The sequence below is a fragment of the Alternaria ventricosa genome, assembly GCF_023758065.1.
Source record: "Alternaria ventricosa strain BMP 2768 chromosome Unknown scaffold_4, whole genome shotgun sequence".
NCBI classification, from domain to species: Eukaryota; Fungi; Ascomycota; class Dothideomycetes; order Pleosporales; family Pleosporaceae; genus Alternaria; species Alternaria ventricosa.
In genome coordinates, this window is record NW_026055684.1 from 1,330,348 (window position 1) to 1,347,195 (window position 16,848).

The 16,848-nt window shown below is 53.0% G+C and overlaps 8 protein-coding genes across 8 annotated transcripts; 6 read left to right on the forward strand and 2 right to left on the reverse strand.

Annotated features, from left to right (window-relative positions):
* Positions 1–255: 255 nt before the first annotated feature.
* On the forward strand, positions 256–2,200 carry J4E93_003136 (uncharacterized protein; the record flags this gene model as incomplete). The annotated part of the gene is made up of 3 exons (XM_049341076.1): positions 256–387; positions 449–1,197; positions 1,246–2,200. 3 exons carry the CDS (start codon positions 256–258, stop codon positions 2,198–2,200), a joined length of 1,836 nt encoding a protein of 611 aa, XP_049201958.1.
* A 1,383-nt stretch (positions 2,201–3,583) lies between these two features.
* On the forward strand, positions 3,584–4,658 carry J4E93_003137 (uncharacterized protein; the record flags this gene model as incomplete). The annotated part of the gene is made up of 2 exons (XM_049341077.1): positions 3,584–3,611; positions 3,673–4,658. The coding sequence occupies 2 exons, from the start codon at positions 3,584–3,586 to the stop codon at positions 4,656–4,658; spliced, it is 1,014 nt and encodes a 337-aa protein (XP_049201959.1).
* A 407-nt stretch (positions 4,659–5,065) lies between these two features.
* J4E93_003138 (uncharacterized protein) lies at positions 5,066–5,812 on the reverse strand (the record flags this gene model as incomplete). Its single annotated transcript, XM_049341078.1, has 2 exons — positions 5,066–5,235; positions 5,278–5,812. 2 exons carry the CDS (start codon positions 5,810–5,812, stop codon positions 5,066–5,068), a joined length of 705 nt encoding a protein of 234 aa, XP_049201960.1.
* Positions 5,813–6,017: 205 nt separating this feature from the next.
* Positions 6,018–7,192, forward strand: RPL9B (60S ribosomal protein L9B; the record flags this gene model as incomplete). Its single annotated transcript, XM_049341079.1, has 8 exons — positions 6,018–6,028; positions 6,174–6,247; positions 6,302–6,309; positions 6,365–6,412; positions 6,466–6,549; positions 6,614–6,675; positions 6,848–7,013; positions 7,064–7,192. The coding sequence occupies 8 exons, from the start codon at positions 6,018–6,020 to the stop codon at positions 7,190–7,192; spliced, it is 582 nt and encodes a 193-aa protein (XP_049201961.1).
* A 434-nt stretch (positions 7,193–7,626) lies between these two features.
* Positions 7,627–9,112, forward strand: J4E93_003140 (uncharacterized protein; the record flags this gene model as incomplete). The annotated part of the gene is made up of 4 exons (XM_049341080.1): positions 7,627–7,631; positions 7,922–8,142; positions 8,197–8,717; positions 8,768–9,112. The coding sequence occupies 4 exons, from the start codon at positions 7,627–7,629 to the stop codon at positions 9,110–9,112; spliced, it is 1,092 nt and encodes a 363-aa protein (XP_049201962.1).
* Positions 9,113–9,941: 829 nt separating this feature from the next.
* Positions 9,942–10,777, forward strand: J4E93_003141 (uncharacterized protein; the record flags this gene model as incomplete). Its single annotated transcript, XM_049341081.1, has 4 exons — positions 9,942–10,071; positions 10,146–10,197; positions 10,320–10,503; positions 10,610–10,777. The coding sequence occupies 4 exons, from the start codon at positions 9,942–9,944 to the stop codon at positions 10,775–10,777; spliced, it is 534 nt and encodes a 177-aa protein (XP_049201963.1).
* A 928-nt stretch (positions 10,778–11,705) lies between these two features.
* J4E93_003142 (uncharacterized protein) lies at positions 11,706–13,514 on the forward strand (the record flags this gene model as incomplete). Its single annotated transcript, XM_049341082.1, has 1 exon — positions 11,706–13,514. The coding sequence occupies one exon, from the start codon at positions 11,706–11,708 to the stop codon at positions 13,512–13,514; it is 1,809 nt and encodes a 602-aa protein (XP_049201964.1).
* Positions 13,515–14,923: 1,409 nt separating this feature from the next.
* Positions 14,924–16,474, reverse strand: CLP1 (Cleavage polyadenylation factor subunit clp1; the record flags this gene model as incomplete). The annotated part of the gene is made up of 2 exons (XM_049341083.1): positions 14,924–15,486; positions 15,643–16,474. 2 exons carry the CDS (start codon positions 16,472–16,474, stop codon positions 14,924–14,926), a joined length of 1,395 nt encoding a protein of 464 aa, XP_049201965.1.
* Positions 16,475–16,848: the final 374 nt, after the last annotated feature.

Genomic DNA, 16,848 nt, shown 5'->3' on the forward strand with positions numbered 1-16,848 from the left:
CTAGCGATGCACTCACCGTATGAGGCGTTTGTATGAACGAAAAGTCTGGAATGAGAAGCTACGACCGCCGGTATGAGGTAGTCGCGCTCTCTCACCCCCAGGGCCAACGCAATCACCCGCGAAGCATCGTTTGCCGCTGCCTCACTAGCGCGCCGACTTCCCATGCCCAATCCTCTCTATATCACCCTCTATAACCTCAAGTCTCTTTCAGTTCGCTTCTGATATTCCCAGTCCTCAATACAGAAATTAGCAACCATGGCAACCGCAATGACAGCACTTTCTGCAGACGCAGGACCTCCCAATGGAGCCTCTACCAACGTCACTGCCACTTCTCAAGTCACCGGCACTGTGCTGGACCACCCAGATGGGGCAGAGATCCGTCGTCAAGTACGTTTCCCAGTCCCCAGTCTCCCGGTAAGCTTTTCAGAAGAACTAATCGTTCTCCAAGGTGGAGTTCTACTTTTCCGATGAAAATCTCCCTACCGACAAGCACATGTTACAGTGCTGTGGCGGGCGTGAGAACATCCCCGTCTCCGTCAGTCGCATCTGTGGTTTTCAAAAGATGCGCAAATACAAGCCCAAGTCCCTCGTTTCTGCAGCTCTTCGACTGAGCGCCTTCTTGGAAGTCTCTGCTGACGGAAAGACCATCAAGCGCAAGGTTCCTCTAACCGGAAAGTGCATTCTGGATCCAGACTACTTCGATGCCGACGACGACAACGACATCGCCTATGCTCCAGGATCCCGCAAGGCCAAAGCTCAGCAGCCCGCCCAGTACCCAGTACCACTACTCCCTCAGGCCAAGATCAAGCACCCCGAAGGAGTGTCCAAGAACATGCTGAAGGCTACCGGATTTGAGAAGGCGTACATGGAGCCTATTCTCACCCCTGCGGAAGCCGCCGAGGAAGAGGAAATGTACTCTCCGGAGAAGTCGTTCGTCGAGCGCATTGAGATTGCCATCCAGCGCTTCAAGCAAAAGCGTCGCATGCATGAGATGTATGCACATGTCTTCAACAAACTCATGCGCTTTGGTGGAGTAGAGTCCGGTCCTCGCCAGTACCAAGGAATATCCAAGCACGACATGAAGGAGATGGGTGCTGAGGAGATTGCGAGGGCCCTCGCCATCCACAACGTACCCTGGGACCGGTCTGATGAGAAGCGGTGGGTTGTTGACTTTGTAGATGTCTGCAAAGCTTTCCTGTAAGCCTACCACCCCAGCCTTGCCTGACGCCATATTGACCATGACAGATCATCTTGGTACCCTGCCCACTATGGCTATGCTTCGCACGCCATCAAGAACGCTTGTCAAGTGCCCCGCTCTTTCTTCGGATATCTCCGCTTTCACCGTGTCTGCCCTGAATTCGACGATCAGCTTGCCATTGCGCTCCAAGTCTGTGACCAGGCCGAGCGGGAGCTTCCCAAGGTCAATTCCGTAGGTCTTGCCCTACCTGGAGACTTCAACAAGTCTGCTAGCGTTGTCTTCGGTGGCGCCCAAGCCGACATATATACTGGCGACAAGTCGTGGGCTGAGGACCTCAAGAAGGAAGGCCTGACTGTTTCCGAGATCGGTATCCGGAAGGAAGAGGCCAGGGTCAAGTTCGGTACTGGCATCGCGGTTCTGGGCTCAGATGCGCAGTACGATATGTTCGAGTCTGGAGATCTGCAGGTTCTCAGCCAAGAGACTGCCTATCTTGAGGTCACCGCCATTCAGCTCCCTGACGACGACACGAAGTCCGCATATACAGAGCAGAGCAAGTCCTTCAAACATAAGCTCGGTCAGCTTGAACCTCTCGGCAAGCTCGTGTGCAAGACCTGGTACACGGACGACTGTGATGAGTGGGACCTGCCCAAGGACAAGGACAAGTATCCCAACGGCAAGCCGCGCAAAGCTGGCGACGGCAAAGAGTACGAGTTCTGGATCGAGGAAGACATCATCAAGGACTGTTTCGTGGGCCTGAAGATGGACGCCAACATCATGCACCTCACCGGCGGCATGACCATCCTCGACGACATCAAGGAGACCATGTGCAGCTTCTACACCTGGATCCCGAATGAACTGTGGATGGAGCGGAAGCCCAAGGAAGTGCGCTGGTTGAAGAAGGGCATGGGTTTCGACGATGACGAAGATGAGGCTGAGATTGATGGCTCGAACAAGGAGAGTGCGGATAAGATCGCTTCCGACGACGAGTTTGACGATGAGTGAACGGGTAGGCGAAGGCAAGCCGGTAAATTCTCGCGGAGATGATGTGATGAAACGGTAGTTCGAGATACTTTGGCCGGGTCTTGTACCCGGCTGCTTAGGGCGATTCAAGGTTTGGCTCTAAAAGTATGATCTTAGGTGGGAAATTCACGATGTTTCTCCAGTTCTGCCAAGGTTCTCTGGAAATACGTAATATATCATGAGATCGATGAAGAAGAACAGTGCATCTCAATAAACTCACGCTACTCATCCTGAACTTCCTCGATCTCAAACGAGTGGCGTTCATCGCGAAAGGTAGTGCATTCTACGCTTGTGCAGGCCACAAGGACGCGCCTGTCCCCATGTTTTGCGTACCTGCGCCACACCTGCACGCCTCAGTTTCACAAGAACGCACTCGCTGGCCTTCAGCCAGGATAACACCGCAACACACAAACCAGGCACATAGCCCAAGGCCGAACGATCCGCAGATAATATCGCGCGACGAAGAAATGCCACGGCTCACGTTTGCATCGGGGTATTACTTGGCCGCGACGACTAAACACCCCAAAGACACTTGGACGACGCCTCAACACCACGCCGTAGGGTCTGGTAAGACGCGAAGTCCCGGCGTGCGGCTACTTCGGCGAGCGGCCTCATTGCCAACACCTTGGCAGCGACACACGCCATGGCTTTCGTTGGTTTGCCAAGGCCACGCCGGCGGATCATGTGGTAATTCCTGACGCGTGTGCTTGTCCCCGGGCCTTTGGTTCGAGGGTGCAACCGTGAAAAGGAGGAGGTGCAACTACGTGTGTGTACCGAAGTAATATCAAAGCGAGATATGCCTGGGTCGGTAGCAGTAGTGCGCGCGGCACTGCGTTGCATGGTGTGTATACCCGCATTATCCGTCTCCCGTCTCGCATTAAAGACGTAAGTGTCGCGGGTTACCCGGCCCTACCTAGCCAGCACATGTGAGACGGACTGGGGACGTGGGAGCTGGAGGAAAGGAGACGCGCAGTGCGTGCGGAGTGGAAAGGGCCAGGGACCGCCAAGGCCTTGAGTGCTCTTAGCAAGCGGAGAACGCAGGCGGGCGTGGCTTGGGTAAAACGTGCGTTACCGCCGCCTTTTGTTATCTGGGTCGCTTCTCCGCTGGCTCTTTTCCCTGGTGTTCGAGCATGCCCTTTTGCGACGAGGCTGCTGTACCACGACGTTGTGGCGTTACCATCACTGCGACCGCGACTGGGACATGAGCGACGCGCCATCGGCATTTGCGAAAGAGCCAACATTACGACTACTGGGCCTGCCGTGATCGACGAACGACTACGCTCGGGGATTAAAATAGGTGGACCTGTGCGGCGGGATATGTCTGCTAAGATGCATGTCGTGAGCGCGATGTTAGAAGCGCGATCAATGGGGTTGCCAAATCGGGCTCAAGTTGGTATGTTCGTCTCCGTCTGCTACTACTAAGCAACGCAACATCGTCGCTGACCACATTGCAGCCCAAAATTTTCTAAACCCTTACATCTACGACCCTTCTTACCCCCTGGCTATAACAGGCGCAATTGTTGTCCTGTTACTCTCCACATACTCCATCTACCAGTATGTCCGCCACAAGGCGTATTTCTTCTGGGCAGCCATTATCGCCATTATCATGCTCGATCTGGGCTTCATATGCCGCCTGGTATCTGCCTACGATGAGCACAGAGAATCGCCCTTCCTCGCCTCGTGGCTCATGATCTTGCTCGCCCCCAGCTTCCTGGCTGCAGCATGCTACACGGCATTCAGTCGCGTAGTGTGGTTTTCCTGTCCAACCCACGCGCTCAACTTCAAGACGCTGTGGTGCTTCCCTAGGTGGATTACCGCCAACTTTGTGTGTTTCGACCTCTTCAGTTTCCTCATTCAACTCGTGGGGGCGAGTCAGATCAGTCGGCAGTACGATGAAGACACGCAGGGGAACCGGACCATTGCTACTTCTGAACGGAAAGCGCTGCCTGGCCGGATCATCCTCATCATGGGTCTGGTGATGCAACTGCTCTGTTTCCTCAGCTTCTCCATCATCAGCATGCGGTACTTCTACATTAGCCGGCATTGGGCCGCACATGACCTTGGAGATTTGCACCTCTGGCGGAAACTGGGGTATACCATCAATCTTTCCTCGGTCCTTATCGCCTGCCGGGCCTTCTATCGCACCATCGAGATACCACACGATCGCAACTACGGGCTGGCATATCTCCAGAGTCACGAATGGTGCTTCTGGGTCTTCGATGCGTCTCCTATACTTGCTGTGCTGGTCGTGTTCGCTGTGTGGCATCCGGGTCGTTATCTGCCGAGAAGCTATACGGGTTGCAGACTGGACAAAGGTAGGGCTGTTAAAGAGAAGGATGAAATCAGTTCGATGAACGGTGGTAGTAGTGGACGGGAGACCGAGCTGAGAGACTTCAAACCCGAGGACTTCCAGTCTGGAAGGGTCGCGACGAACGTGTAAGATTTTGAAACGCGGATGAAGACGTTGTTTGTTCATGATACCATTGCATTTAGCGGGAGGCGCTTTAAAGCGCCATCGGGATGATACCATACTCAATGACATAATTGCATGCCCACTTTGACTGTGTCTTTCGACTTGCTGCTCTTCGCCATGTCTGTGTTGATAGACGTGTGCTTCCTTCTCAGTCCTCTTGCCACTCAGCGTCTCCTTCGTTTGGAAGCACATGTCGCACGACGATGTGCGTTGCTGGTGCAGGCCGCGTGTCGGCTGTTTCCTGTGCCTCGTATTGTAGTTGCTGCATGGCCGGTCATGCTGTTAATTGACCCATGAGCTCGAACGCGTCGTAGGTAGGTAGTCTCGTCTCTTAATTTATATCGGAATGTTCACCAGATGGTTATGTGCTCGCTTCATATGTCAGGCTGGTAGTGCATCCTGAACTTCTTGTTCGCGCGATCAGCCGCTCTTGTCTGGAATTGCTCGGCGTTGAGCTCGAAGACCAGTGGCTTCATGGGCTCCTTGCCTTCTTCGACAGGAAACGGCAACTCAAAGCGGATGATTGTGTGTTCCTTGGGTATAGCTGAGAATGTTAGATACTTACCACTTACCTAGTCTAGCCTACCGGACTTACATTTCACAGCGTTGTTCTTCGTGATGATCTCGAATGTGAATCTCGTATCACGGACGATGATGCCCTCCAAGCCTACACGGCTCACGCAGCGGCTTCTCACCACACTCACAAGCGCACCGTGCATGTCGGCAGTCGCAAGCAGTTGGCCACTTGCGTTTGGCGTGACAAGCACATTCCTCGCAGCATCGTTCAGGCCTAGCACCTCCCTCATGTATCCAATCCACAGGTTGTGTAATCCGTCGTAGATGGCATACTTCTGTTGCTCCTTGGGTATCTCGTTCAGGCACAGTGCACGTTTCTTCGCAGCGGACAGTGGACGAGGCTGGTTCTTGCTGCGTTTCCTGGCGGCTTGTTTGCGCTCGTTGAGAGCGCGGCGGCGGACTGCGCGTGCAGACGGCGTAGGCGAGGTTGCGCGAACGTGGAGGGGGCGCTTTATGACGCGCTCGTGGTAGTGTGACTCTGCAGTCGAGGGAGAGAATGCGCGATGCAGCAACGTCTGCGCAATGTGTAGATTTGCGTCTGCCATTTCGAGCTATGTATCGCAGTAGCAAACTCGTCGAGATGGAAGTTGGTGTTCTTCGACATGACGAGGAAGACGGCGGCACTAGCGCGCACAAAAGCGGGCTAGAGCGGTGGCTCGGCTATCGTTTTGTCCGCGCTGCCTCCCACACAATTTCGACAATTCGACCTCAGCTTCTCGACAACACCGCTAACCCGCAGCAACCGTCAAGATGAAGTACATGTACGTCTATTCCTCGATCACGACTCCCAAACCGCCGCATCGCACGTTTTTTCCTGCCTCCGAACGGTCAATGGACGCCTCTATACCGAACTTCTCCGCCATCAAACATCAAATTCCGGATCCAATGCTGACGTTTGCGCAACAGCCACTCTGAGGAAGAGCTCGAGATCCCCGAGGGCGTCAAGGTCCAGATCAAGAACAGAAATGTTCTCGTTGAGGGTGAGTGCGCATGGTAGAGGACCCCTAGAGAAACAACACTGACATATCCAACAGGCCCTCGCGTAAGCTGCCCGCAATAGCCTCTACGATCCTCGAACCCATTCTTACACTCCACAGGGCAAGCTCACAAAGTCTCTCGGTCACTTGGCGGTCAGCTTCACGCACGTACGTTTGGAACACACACATCGCATCGGGGCCACATGCTAAGACTGGAACAGCCCAAGAAGAACCTCATCAAGATCGAGCTCCACCACGGTTCCCGCAAGAGCGTCGCCACCCTCCGCACTGTCCGCACCCTGATTGTACGTCGCGCGCACCCTCGAGTCTATACTGGCAAGGAAGGAAGGACTGGGCTGACTGGAGTAGAACAACTTGATCATCGGTGTCACCAAGGGTTACAAGTACAAGATGCGTTACGTATATGCCCAGTATGTCGCACCCATCGCACATCTCTTCCGAACCCGCCGCAGAGCATGTCCCATCCGACACGACTTTCAGCGCTCTCCGAGAGGCTGATGCCAGAGCGCTGGGCGCGCCAGATTGGCTCATGCTCGTGGCGGGCCTTTGCACATCGTTGAACATGACTAACATCATGTTCAGTTTCCCCATCAACGTCAACCTGGACAAGAACAAGGAGACCGACTGCTGGGAGGTTGAGATCAGGAACTTCATCGGCGAGAAGCTCGTACGAAGGGTCGTCATGAGGCCCGGTGTTGAGGTTGAGGCATCAAAGAACCAGAAGGATCAGCTCGAGCTGTCCGGAAACGTAAGGACCGCCACGCAACATGGATTGGAGCAATGCTAACCATCACCCAGTCGCTCGAGGATGTCTCCCAAGGTGCCGCCGATATTCAGCAAATCTGCAAGGTCCGCAACAAGGATATCCGAAAGTTCTTGGACGGTCTGTACGTGTCGGAGCGCGGCAACATCGTTGAGGACGCGTAAACGGTTCTGGGGAGTACGGGTTTCTTTACGGGCAATGAGCATCTATGAACTTCTCTGCATCATATGCGGTTGGCGCCTGGGGGTCTAAGATCAAAAACGATGTTCAAACAATACCACCATGACTTGATGGAATCGCGCCGGCACATTCACGATGAAGTGTGAGGTGATGAGAGGTCAATAAGATCAGTACTTGCCAAGAGACATGAACGATCTAAACTCACTTCAACACAACTGCGACTGCTTTTTGGTCTTTGGTGATGTTGCATGGTGTGAGCCCGTGCCTGACGAGTCCAACGTAGCACACTACAGATGAGATCATTTTACGAGTAAGCATGAATCTGATGGTCATTCGGTTCCATCTCTCAATCCATGCACGAAGAGACGCCTCCTGCCTCTTTTGGCCACTGGACTATCCGCGGATGTGGGATTTCCACATGACGTATCCATGGCGGCTCGTCGTGCCTGAACCCCGCATCGGTGCTCGTTGTAGTATCTACCACCGGGACGATGATGAGGCTATCGCCGCAAAACCCGACAATGACAGCTCATTGTAACCTGGATTGGAAAGCAGGTGGTGCAGGCACGGCGAAAGTGCCGTCATGGGGAAATATATGAGCAAGGTGTCGCCCATACAGCTGTTGGTTTATTCACACCTCTGTTGCTTGCCCCACCACAGCGCTGCGAAACATCAAGCACCCCACTAAACACCAATCCGCAACCGATCCATAGATTTGAGACCATGGCGGACAAGCTCGATATTGAAGGGCTCCTCAAGGAGTCCAAGGCTGAATATAAGCGCTTGGGAAAGAGCGGTCTCAAGGTCTCAGTACCCATCTTGGGTGCTATGAGCATTGGAAGTTCCAAATGGCAGCCCTGGGTCATCGAAGAGGGAGAGTCGCTACCGCTGCTGAAGGCTGCATACGATCGCGGTCTGACGACTTGGGATACCGGTAAGACATGTAGAGCAGCCAAATACTTGCAATGGTTACTGACAGCTTATAAAGCCAATGTTTACTCCAACGGTGTCTCTGAAGAACTGGTCGGCAAGGCAATCAAGAAGTACAACCTACCTCGCGATAAGCTCGTAATTCTCACCAAATGCTTTGGCTACGTTGGCGAGGACCCCGGCCTGCGAACCATTCAATACGGCAAAGAGCTGCCTCAGTTGAAAGACTATGTAAATCAAGGTGGTCTCTCACGGCAGGCCATCTTCAACGCTGTCAATGCGTCGCTCAAGCGTCTTGACATGGACTATATCGATCTTCTGCAGATCCACCGCTTCGACCCCAACACGCCTCTTGAGGAGACCATGGAGGCGCTGCACGATCTGGTCAAGAGTGGGAAAGTTCGATACATTGGTGCCAGCTCTATGTGGGCGGTGCAGTTTGCGCAAATGCAGTTCACCGCCGAAAAGAACGGCTGGACGAAGTTCATCAGCATGCAGAATCACTACAACCTGCTTTACCGCGAGGAAGAGCGTGAGATGAACCGGTTCTGCAATGACACTGGTATTGGTCTGATCCCGGTATGCTTCCCTTCCAACTACAAAGTCAATGTTTGCTAATAGCTTGATAGTGGGCACCTCTTTGCCGTGGCCATCTCGCTCGCCCTCCCTCTGCATTCGGCTCGACTACTCGTTCAGAAGGCGAACAAAAGGCCGGTAACCAAACCTCTGGTAACACTGAACGTGACAAGAAGATCATTGCTCGCGTTGAAGAGATCGCGAAGAAGCACGACTGGAAAATGAGCCACGTTGCCCTCGCATGGATCAACAAGCGTGTCGCAAGCCCGATCATCGGCTTCTCCAGCACAGACAGGATGGATGAAGCGCTGGCAGCGAGGGGCAAGGAGTTGACTGAGGAGGAAGAGAACTACCTCGAGGAGCTGTACGAGCCCGTCAGGATTGTTGGGCATTCATAAGCAAGTCATGCAATAACATCGACGATAGCACTCGGAGCCAACAAGCGATATACCAATAAATGTTGCGGTGCCAAATGCGAAGTCACCATCCATCTATATTGCTTTTCTAAGTGAGTGATTATCGAGTTCATATGGATACCTAGGTACCTAGGCAGCCCCAGGCCATCTTGCGGACGTGGACAGTCCAGTAGGATGCTGACATGCATCTCCGCGTGGACCTTGAGCCCTTGCAGTAATCAAGTGGATCTCTGATTAACTCGGACCGCATTGGGGCCCGGAGCTGAGATGATACGCGTCGATGCGCGCTTTGTCCAGACGCCGAGCGGCCAATGACGTCGGTCACGCGATCTATCTCACCACCGTGCCTGATGCTCCGGAGCAATAACACAACAGCAATAGATGCTTGGGAAGGTCAAAGTGCGAATAACGAGGCTCAATTGCTAGCTTCTACACTATCTCGAGCTCTTTTGACCAACATTGTGGAATGGACACGCAGGCTTCCACCGTTGGTTTGCTCCTTCCCCGCATTCTGGGTGATGCTCCCCTTCCCCGCATTGGCCCGACCATTCACGTCTCACGCCGATTGGATTGGACCACAATGTGGTGATCGATCAAGTGACCGTCTCCTGTGCCTGCCGGCGAGAGACTGAGCCCCTCATAAGCTGCGCCCTCCCTCGTTTTCTCTCCTTCCTCACAGCCTCCACTGTGCTTTCGTATCTCACATCACATCCACAGCTCTAAGCAACCATTCTACAGCTTCCCAAGCTCTTTCATCATCTACAACCCCTTCAATCTTCCAGTAGCTTGACTGCAACTGCATCCCATCACAATGGCCGCAGAGACAGAAAACACGCTCCAGAAGGTCGACTCTTTGACCGATCACCAAGATGGCGCCGCTAAGAAGGGCCACCGCAGAGTCAGCTCCATGGCTGCTGATGTCTACCGTATTGAGGATCTAGGTGAGTACCTCTTATGATGGTAGCCCAAATGAGGGGTCGTGCGTGAGCAGCGGGCGGGGCTGACAGAACCTCAGAGAAGGAAGGCAAGAAGATCGAGATCGCAATCGAAACCCAGAAGCTGAACTGGTAAGTGATTCCCCTAATCGCATCATTGCGAGCAATCCGACAATGATGCAGACCAGCTCGTCGCCGTCCGGATCGCTCCGGAAGCCCCCATATCTTGTGCCATGCTAATACAGTACTTCCAGGAAGCTCAACAAGTCGCCGAGCACCGTCGAAGACCCATCAGTCTTGAAGCTGCCACTCACCGAGCCCAAGCTCAAGTCAATCGCCCTGCACTTCCCGCTAGGATTAGAAGTCACCGCACGGAACATGAAGGGTGTTACCATCAAGGATGCACTAGATGCCATCCACAAGCAGTTCAAGAAGCGCGTAAGTATCCCTTGTCATTGGACCTTACCATTGCGCATCGTTGTTGCTATTCCTATATGCCACGTACTTTGAGGTTGGTGCCAAAGCATAGCTAACCCTCCTGTAGGCAGACGACGAGTTCGAGAAGCCATACCTCATGGGCTTTGAGTGGGACCCAGAAGAGTGCTACACCCGCTTCATCGTCCACCAGTCGCCCGTTCCCACAGTAAAGAACGACTTCGGCTCAAGCAAGAAGAAGAAGAAGAACAAGGCCGAAGGCGAGGAGGGTTCCTAAATGAACGACTCGCCCCCTTCCCTGACGTCGACTTCTACACACAGCCTCAGTCATACTTCCGTGCTTCGGCACAGGCATGTGCGGGGTACGGACATGCACTCGGGTGCTGGTCAATCTTCATATCGATATGGGAAGAGCGAGCGCGTCTGCTGCGATGGCGTGTCTGGTATACTGTAGGCCTGCGTAGGTAGGCGGTTTACTGGCTGCGGATATCGAGCGGTGGATGCGTCGTGGAACCGTTCGTGGGGTACTTGCCGAAGAGGCAGTACTCGCTTATGTATGCTCTTGGGCACTCTTTGAGTTTGCTGGAAAGCACTCCATATAATGAGAAATCCTGATTGCCATCATGACATGTCCTCGAAGCTTCCTGTGATGTCGTTTGTAAAGGTTTGACGTTGACTTGGGCGGACCCACCCTACTGCGGGCAGCTCTCCACCACGCTGTAAGCGAAGACACGCGGGCACGTTGCGGCTTCCGCGATCACAATTGACTGCCCCTCCGTATCGTCTATGAACGCGTCTCACGTATGCGACTCATTGGGTGTTTATTTATCGCATCTAGAAGTGTCGCATGCGCGACACGATATATGCCTATGATGGCCGCTCAACTGTCCTCAAATGGGGTAGCAAGTAGCCTTGCATTGGTAGCGCTGCAAGCGCTGGCGTTTCACCACCCTTAGCATAAACCTTTGTCCTTCGACACCGTATTTTGAACATCAACTAATCAGTCTCGCTACCTCATCTAATCATATTTGTTTCTATCCACGCGATCCCAGACGCCTACATACGTAGCCTACGCTCAAACGTTGCGCGTGCAACATAGCCTAGCAGGAGACCTACATACCGCCGCAACAGACCAGCTCCCGGGACCCGTCTGCGTTTACTATCTAACAACCGCGTTCACCAAATCGTATATATATACCGATGCGATGTTCACAAACCTCCAGATAAGACCTGCCAAGACCCGACGCCGCAAGCCTAGCTTGTCTATTCGGGCTGGCGTCTCAAAGCGCAGGGTTTCCACTGTTTCGGCATTGAGTGCGAGCATCGTTCCGTCCGTGAGCTTCATGGAAGGCCTGTTTGGCGACGAGTTCCCCGAGGCCTTTGGGAGCGGGGCCCAGAACAGGAAGACCATCACGGACTTGCCATCGGAACTTCTCGAAATCGTCTGCCAGCACATCTCAAAGCTCGACATCAAGCGACTGCGGCTCACGAGCAAGCATTTGGCGGCCAGCGTGTATCTGCGTATAGATCGCGTCTACGTCTCGCCTAATCGAGCTAATCTGGACTATCTGCATCAGATCATGGCTCACCCGACGTACAAAAACCGTGTGCTCGAGGTTGTCTGGGATGATGCCTTGCTCAATGAGTATTCAACCTTGGATGATTTCCGCCAAGCAGTTCTCGCCGACGAAAGAGAAGTTACTAGGGCAATTGAAAGCCGACTCGAGGAGGCCATGGAGCTCTACGGCGACGAAAACCCTGAGCATCGATCATTATCGGTGGCAGACCTAATCCAGGATGGTCGGCTGACCGACATCGCAAAGGGCATCCTCTTGCGATATGACGACCACTTCTCAAGAGACATTCTGGCTAGAAATGCCACAATGATGAGCATTGAAGACAGCTATACGCTATACCAGGAGCTGTATCGTCAGGAACAGGAGTTTGTGGAACAGCAGGTCGATGCAGCTGCATTACGTGAAGCACTAGCCAGCTTTCCAAACGTGAAAAGGGTCACTACGACAATCGACGTATGGCCTGCGTGGAATGTATCGCCTCGATACAACACGCCGTATCATCGTTCACTGCCTATGGGCTTCCGCAAACCAACTGTCTGGCCATGGCTACTACCGCCTCAAGAGGCAGAGCGTATAAACAGTCAGTGGTACTCACGGACCGCCAAGCTGGAAGATGATGGAAAGTTGTTCCCCAGAAGTTATGGGGTTGTAGTTTCTGCAATCCTCGCCATGCCAAATCCGCGGATAGAAGAATTCGTCATTGAATCGGAACACCAAGCGAGACAGTACCACCACTGCTTTATTGCTAAAGCTACTTCACACAACTACCGAATCACCAAGCAAATGTTTCAGAGAACACCTCTGAAGCACGTCAAGTTGACAGTCACCCCTTCCAACGACTACCTTTACAATGAAGAGAGCTTGACCAACCTCCAGTCTTTATTGGCGGAATTACAGTACCTCGAGCATCTCGACCTGAGTCTCAACGATAAGAGATCAGGTCGGAGTTCGCGCCGGTTTCTGCAGTTCAATCCTATCCCAGAGGCGGCGAGACTGCAGTTGAAAACGCTCACCTTGCGGAACGTCAAGCTATCCCCACAGGACTTGCTCGATCTCTTCACATCATCGGTCAACTTACAGCAAGTCACTTTGTATCATTGTTTCCAGCACATCCCACCACAGTATGGATTCCCTTGGCTTTTCCATAAGCTCAGGAATCATTACCGCGATATGAAAGATATCAGTAAACCGCGCTTTAGCGTCGCAGCATCCCTGTCCGGTCAGTACTCACAGGTTGTGGATGACGAGGTTGATGCCTTTTTGTATGACGAAGACGAGCCCGAGTGTCCTTTTTTGAAGCAGCCTGCGAACAGAGAACCTAATGAGATTAAACCACACATGGGATGGAAGGTATGGGATAAAGACGACAGTGTTAGGGAGCGGATGGCTGAGGTGATTGAGAGAGAGGAGATGCAAGAGAGGGACGAGGAGATGTAGTAGTGTAAAGGGGTCCCACCCGCATGTCAAAAACACCGAGTACTAAGAACTACAAGGAAACTTTGGAGGTTTTGGGTCCCGGTCAGTGTCGAGTATGCGCCTCGGGTGCGCCTCCCGGTGTTCACGGCGTCCGTGCACAACACGTCTGCGTCTATAAAATCCAGCTAGGGGCTCTACTCGGCTCACTCTCTAGCCTGAACTCGCACGCGGCCTACTTCAACTCGAAAACAAACATCTTGTCAGCTCCAAGGATGACTTCTTCAAAGACAACTACTGCGGGTTTCCTCGATCTCCCTACCGAACTTCGACTCCAGATCTACGCCTACATCATCACCTCAATTCCTGCAATGACCTGGCCTACAGAGAGATGCTACTCCAAATGTCTTCCCCTTGTGAACCACATAAAGAAGGTCTTCGTCGCCCAGCGCATTCATTCTTCGCACGATCTTCATAGCTACCGCAGTCTTATCCTCTCGTGCAAGACCGTCTATTACGAGTTCGAGCACGAGTGGCTGAAAGTATATGTCCCATGGCTTAGGAAGGAATTCGATATTCACAACTTCGTGCTCCCGACTATTAGCAAGATAGGCGACACAACACATCTCCGCATTGGCCTTCCACTTCCACGAGACGGCTGGCTCGACTCACCGACTGACATTCGTTACAGTGTCCGCAAGCTTGTCAACAGCTTACCTTCCTTCTGCATCTATCCCATTTCTTCCATTGCCTCGGATCATACACCGCTTACCCAAGAGCAAATCAAGCGCTTCAAGCTAGGCGCAAAGGGGAAGAAGAAAAGCTATTTTCTGCATGCGATGAGATTAGTGGCTGAAAAGATGACACGTCTGGCAACTGCCGTGAACACATTCAACTATTGCCCGATATTTGGGGAAGACTTTCAGAACATTTCGATGAAATGGGCCTGGAAAGAGGTGGTAGTCAGGCGCAAGGAGATGATCGAGTGGAAGGGAGTAGAGTGGCGCGATTATGCTTTCGAAACTTATGCTTTCAAGAGGTTGCCAGATGGGTCCCTCACTCCGCTTCACTACGGCCTATCGGGTCCTTCTTTGACGAATTAATTTGGACTTTCGCTCACGCACGTGGGGTGGACGATGTTAGAAGCTTATGTATATTTCCCGGCTGCGGATCGACACGTACCCTGTATGAGAAGTTGAATCCAGTATTCAAAAACGTACCCCCAGAATATACGTAACACCCACGATGCAACCCGTGACAAAAGCAACGGTTCATACCTTCAGAGCAGACGTCAACATTAGGAAAGATCACCAAGAACGGCCCGACTGTAGGCAAAAGTAGAATAGGGTTCAAGAATATGTTTCCAAATACCTATTTGTGGGCCGCCAGGCAAATATATCAGCGCCAGAATCCCCCATCATTCCTTCTCACTTCTAGTTAAGCAGTCCCTCCACAGGTTCCGGCCAACTACCCAGGATCATGGCATTGCCGGGCGTCTGTCCCGGTAGCGGACTGAGCAGCTTGACCTTCTTCTTCGCCTCATCTACATCCGCGACATAGATATATCCCCTAATACTGCTATCGCGAATCACGCTCTGCGGATCGTTGGGGCTCGCTGTTGTGATAGCCAGCAACTGGTTTTGAAGCGCCTCAGACAGTGTGACCTTTTCGAAGATCTGCCGCTCGACCGTCATGCCGTACTCGTCTACTCCGCTATTTCCTTCTCCCTCGACAACGCGGAAAATATTGAGGTCGGCGGCGTCGGCCATTTGGCTGCTGGGAGCCAGTGTCTCGTCGCCTTTGCCAAAGAAGTACTCTTTGATTTGGGCGTGGCGGAGGGCTTTCATGTATTCTTCGCTTCGATCGACGCAGCCGCCGGACTTGTCGAGACGTACTACGGATACGGTTTCGGATGGGTCGCCGCCGGTGCGGGCTGAGAATTTGCGAGAGAGGTCAGAGTAGAGGCGTTCAGAGCCAAGCGTTATGACGACGTTGACTGTAGTGAACTGTCAGTATGATGATCTGATGTTGTGTACGTACGTTTGATTGCCAGTCCTCTCGGAAATGGATATTGGAACTTGGGTGCATGGAAGTACATGGGCGATGTTGGGAGGGGGGAAAGCTGAAATAGTATGCAAGACATCACACGCACCAGAGAACTCAGAAACAATATGTTCTATGTTGTCGTAGACGCCATTTCTCCCCTGGCTGATGGCGCCTGAGCTATCAATGATGAAGCCAGCCTGCTTGCTGAGCGTGTCCTCCTCCAATCTACTTGTGACAGCAAGTGCCATGCGCGTTACCAACGGCTTGAACACCCTGCCCTCTTCTGGGTCCTTGAGACCATAGTGGTATACCAGCGGCATCTTCACTGGAATGGGACTGGGCCCTGAGATTGGACTGCTGCCCCAGCCTTCTTCAATGTCCACAATGGACGAGTATACAGCTGCTGAAAAAGAGCCTGGTACACTTAGCATACCCTGGCGCGGGTCGAGGTTCACGACCATAGGCTGCCGGCTGGTTTTGACCGCGTAGGAGGTCAGAGTCTTGACAAGTGACGTTTTGCCTGAGTTCTCAGGTCCCACGACAAGTATTCTGGGTCCCATTTCGACGCTGCCAGTGGCAATACTCCTGTCGCGCAGGTTCTCCAGCGCGAAGTGTAGGTTCGCACAACTCATCATGGGCGTCTCTTCCGCGATGTAGTCTGACTCAACCTCTCCGCCGATGTCGAGCTTGCAGCCATGCCATGTGAAGATAGCACCCTTTGTGCCCTGAAACGTGTATACGGTAGATGGTGCCAGCTCGGTGCCGAAAAACTCTGCGGTGCCCGATTGCAGCTTCACCGTGAGTGTCCGCGAGAAGGCTACCTCGAAGCGGTATTCGGTGTTGGCAGCGAGATCTTGCGTTCGTGTGGCTGTCGAGGTTGGGGCATTCTGCGCTTCGGTAGGCTGCGAGGATAGATTGAGGCCTGGTAGCGAGATCATGGTGGATATAGTGATGGGGGAGACGCTGAAGCAGTGTAAGGACTGAATGCGTTGAAGTGTAGATATTCCTATGAGCTGGGTGAGGGGATCAGTCTGCACATTCGAGTTTAAGTGCGCAATACAATAGCGCCTGAGAAACCAGGTAATAGTCACGTATTCGTCCAAGTTGCAGTGACCAGGCGATAGGCGTGAAGCATAGGGACGCGATCAGTCGAGGAAGAGCGCGACGCAGCGAAGCTTGGGCCCTGCGGACTTAACACGAGCTTATTGGCGGAGCTGGTGGGGCGCCTTCCCCATGAAAGCTCCCTGGTCAGTCGGAGGTTCGTCAATCTATACTTCAATTGAAGCTCGTCATCTGTGCATTTCGCTTTTGA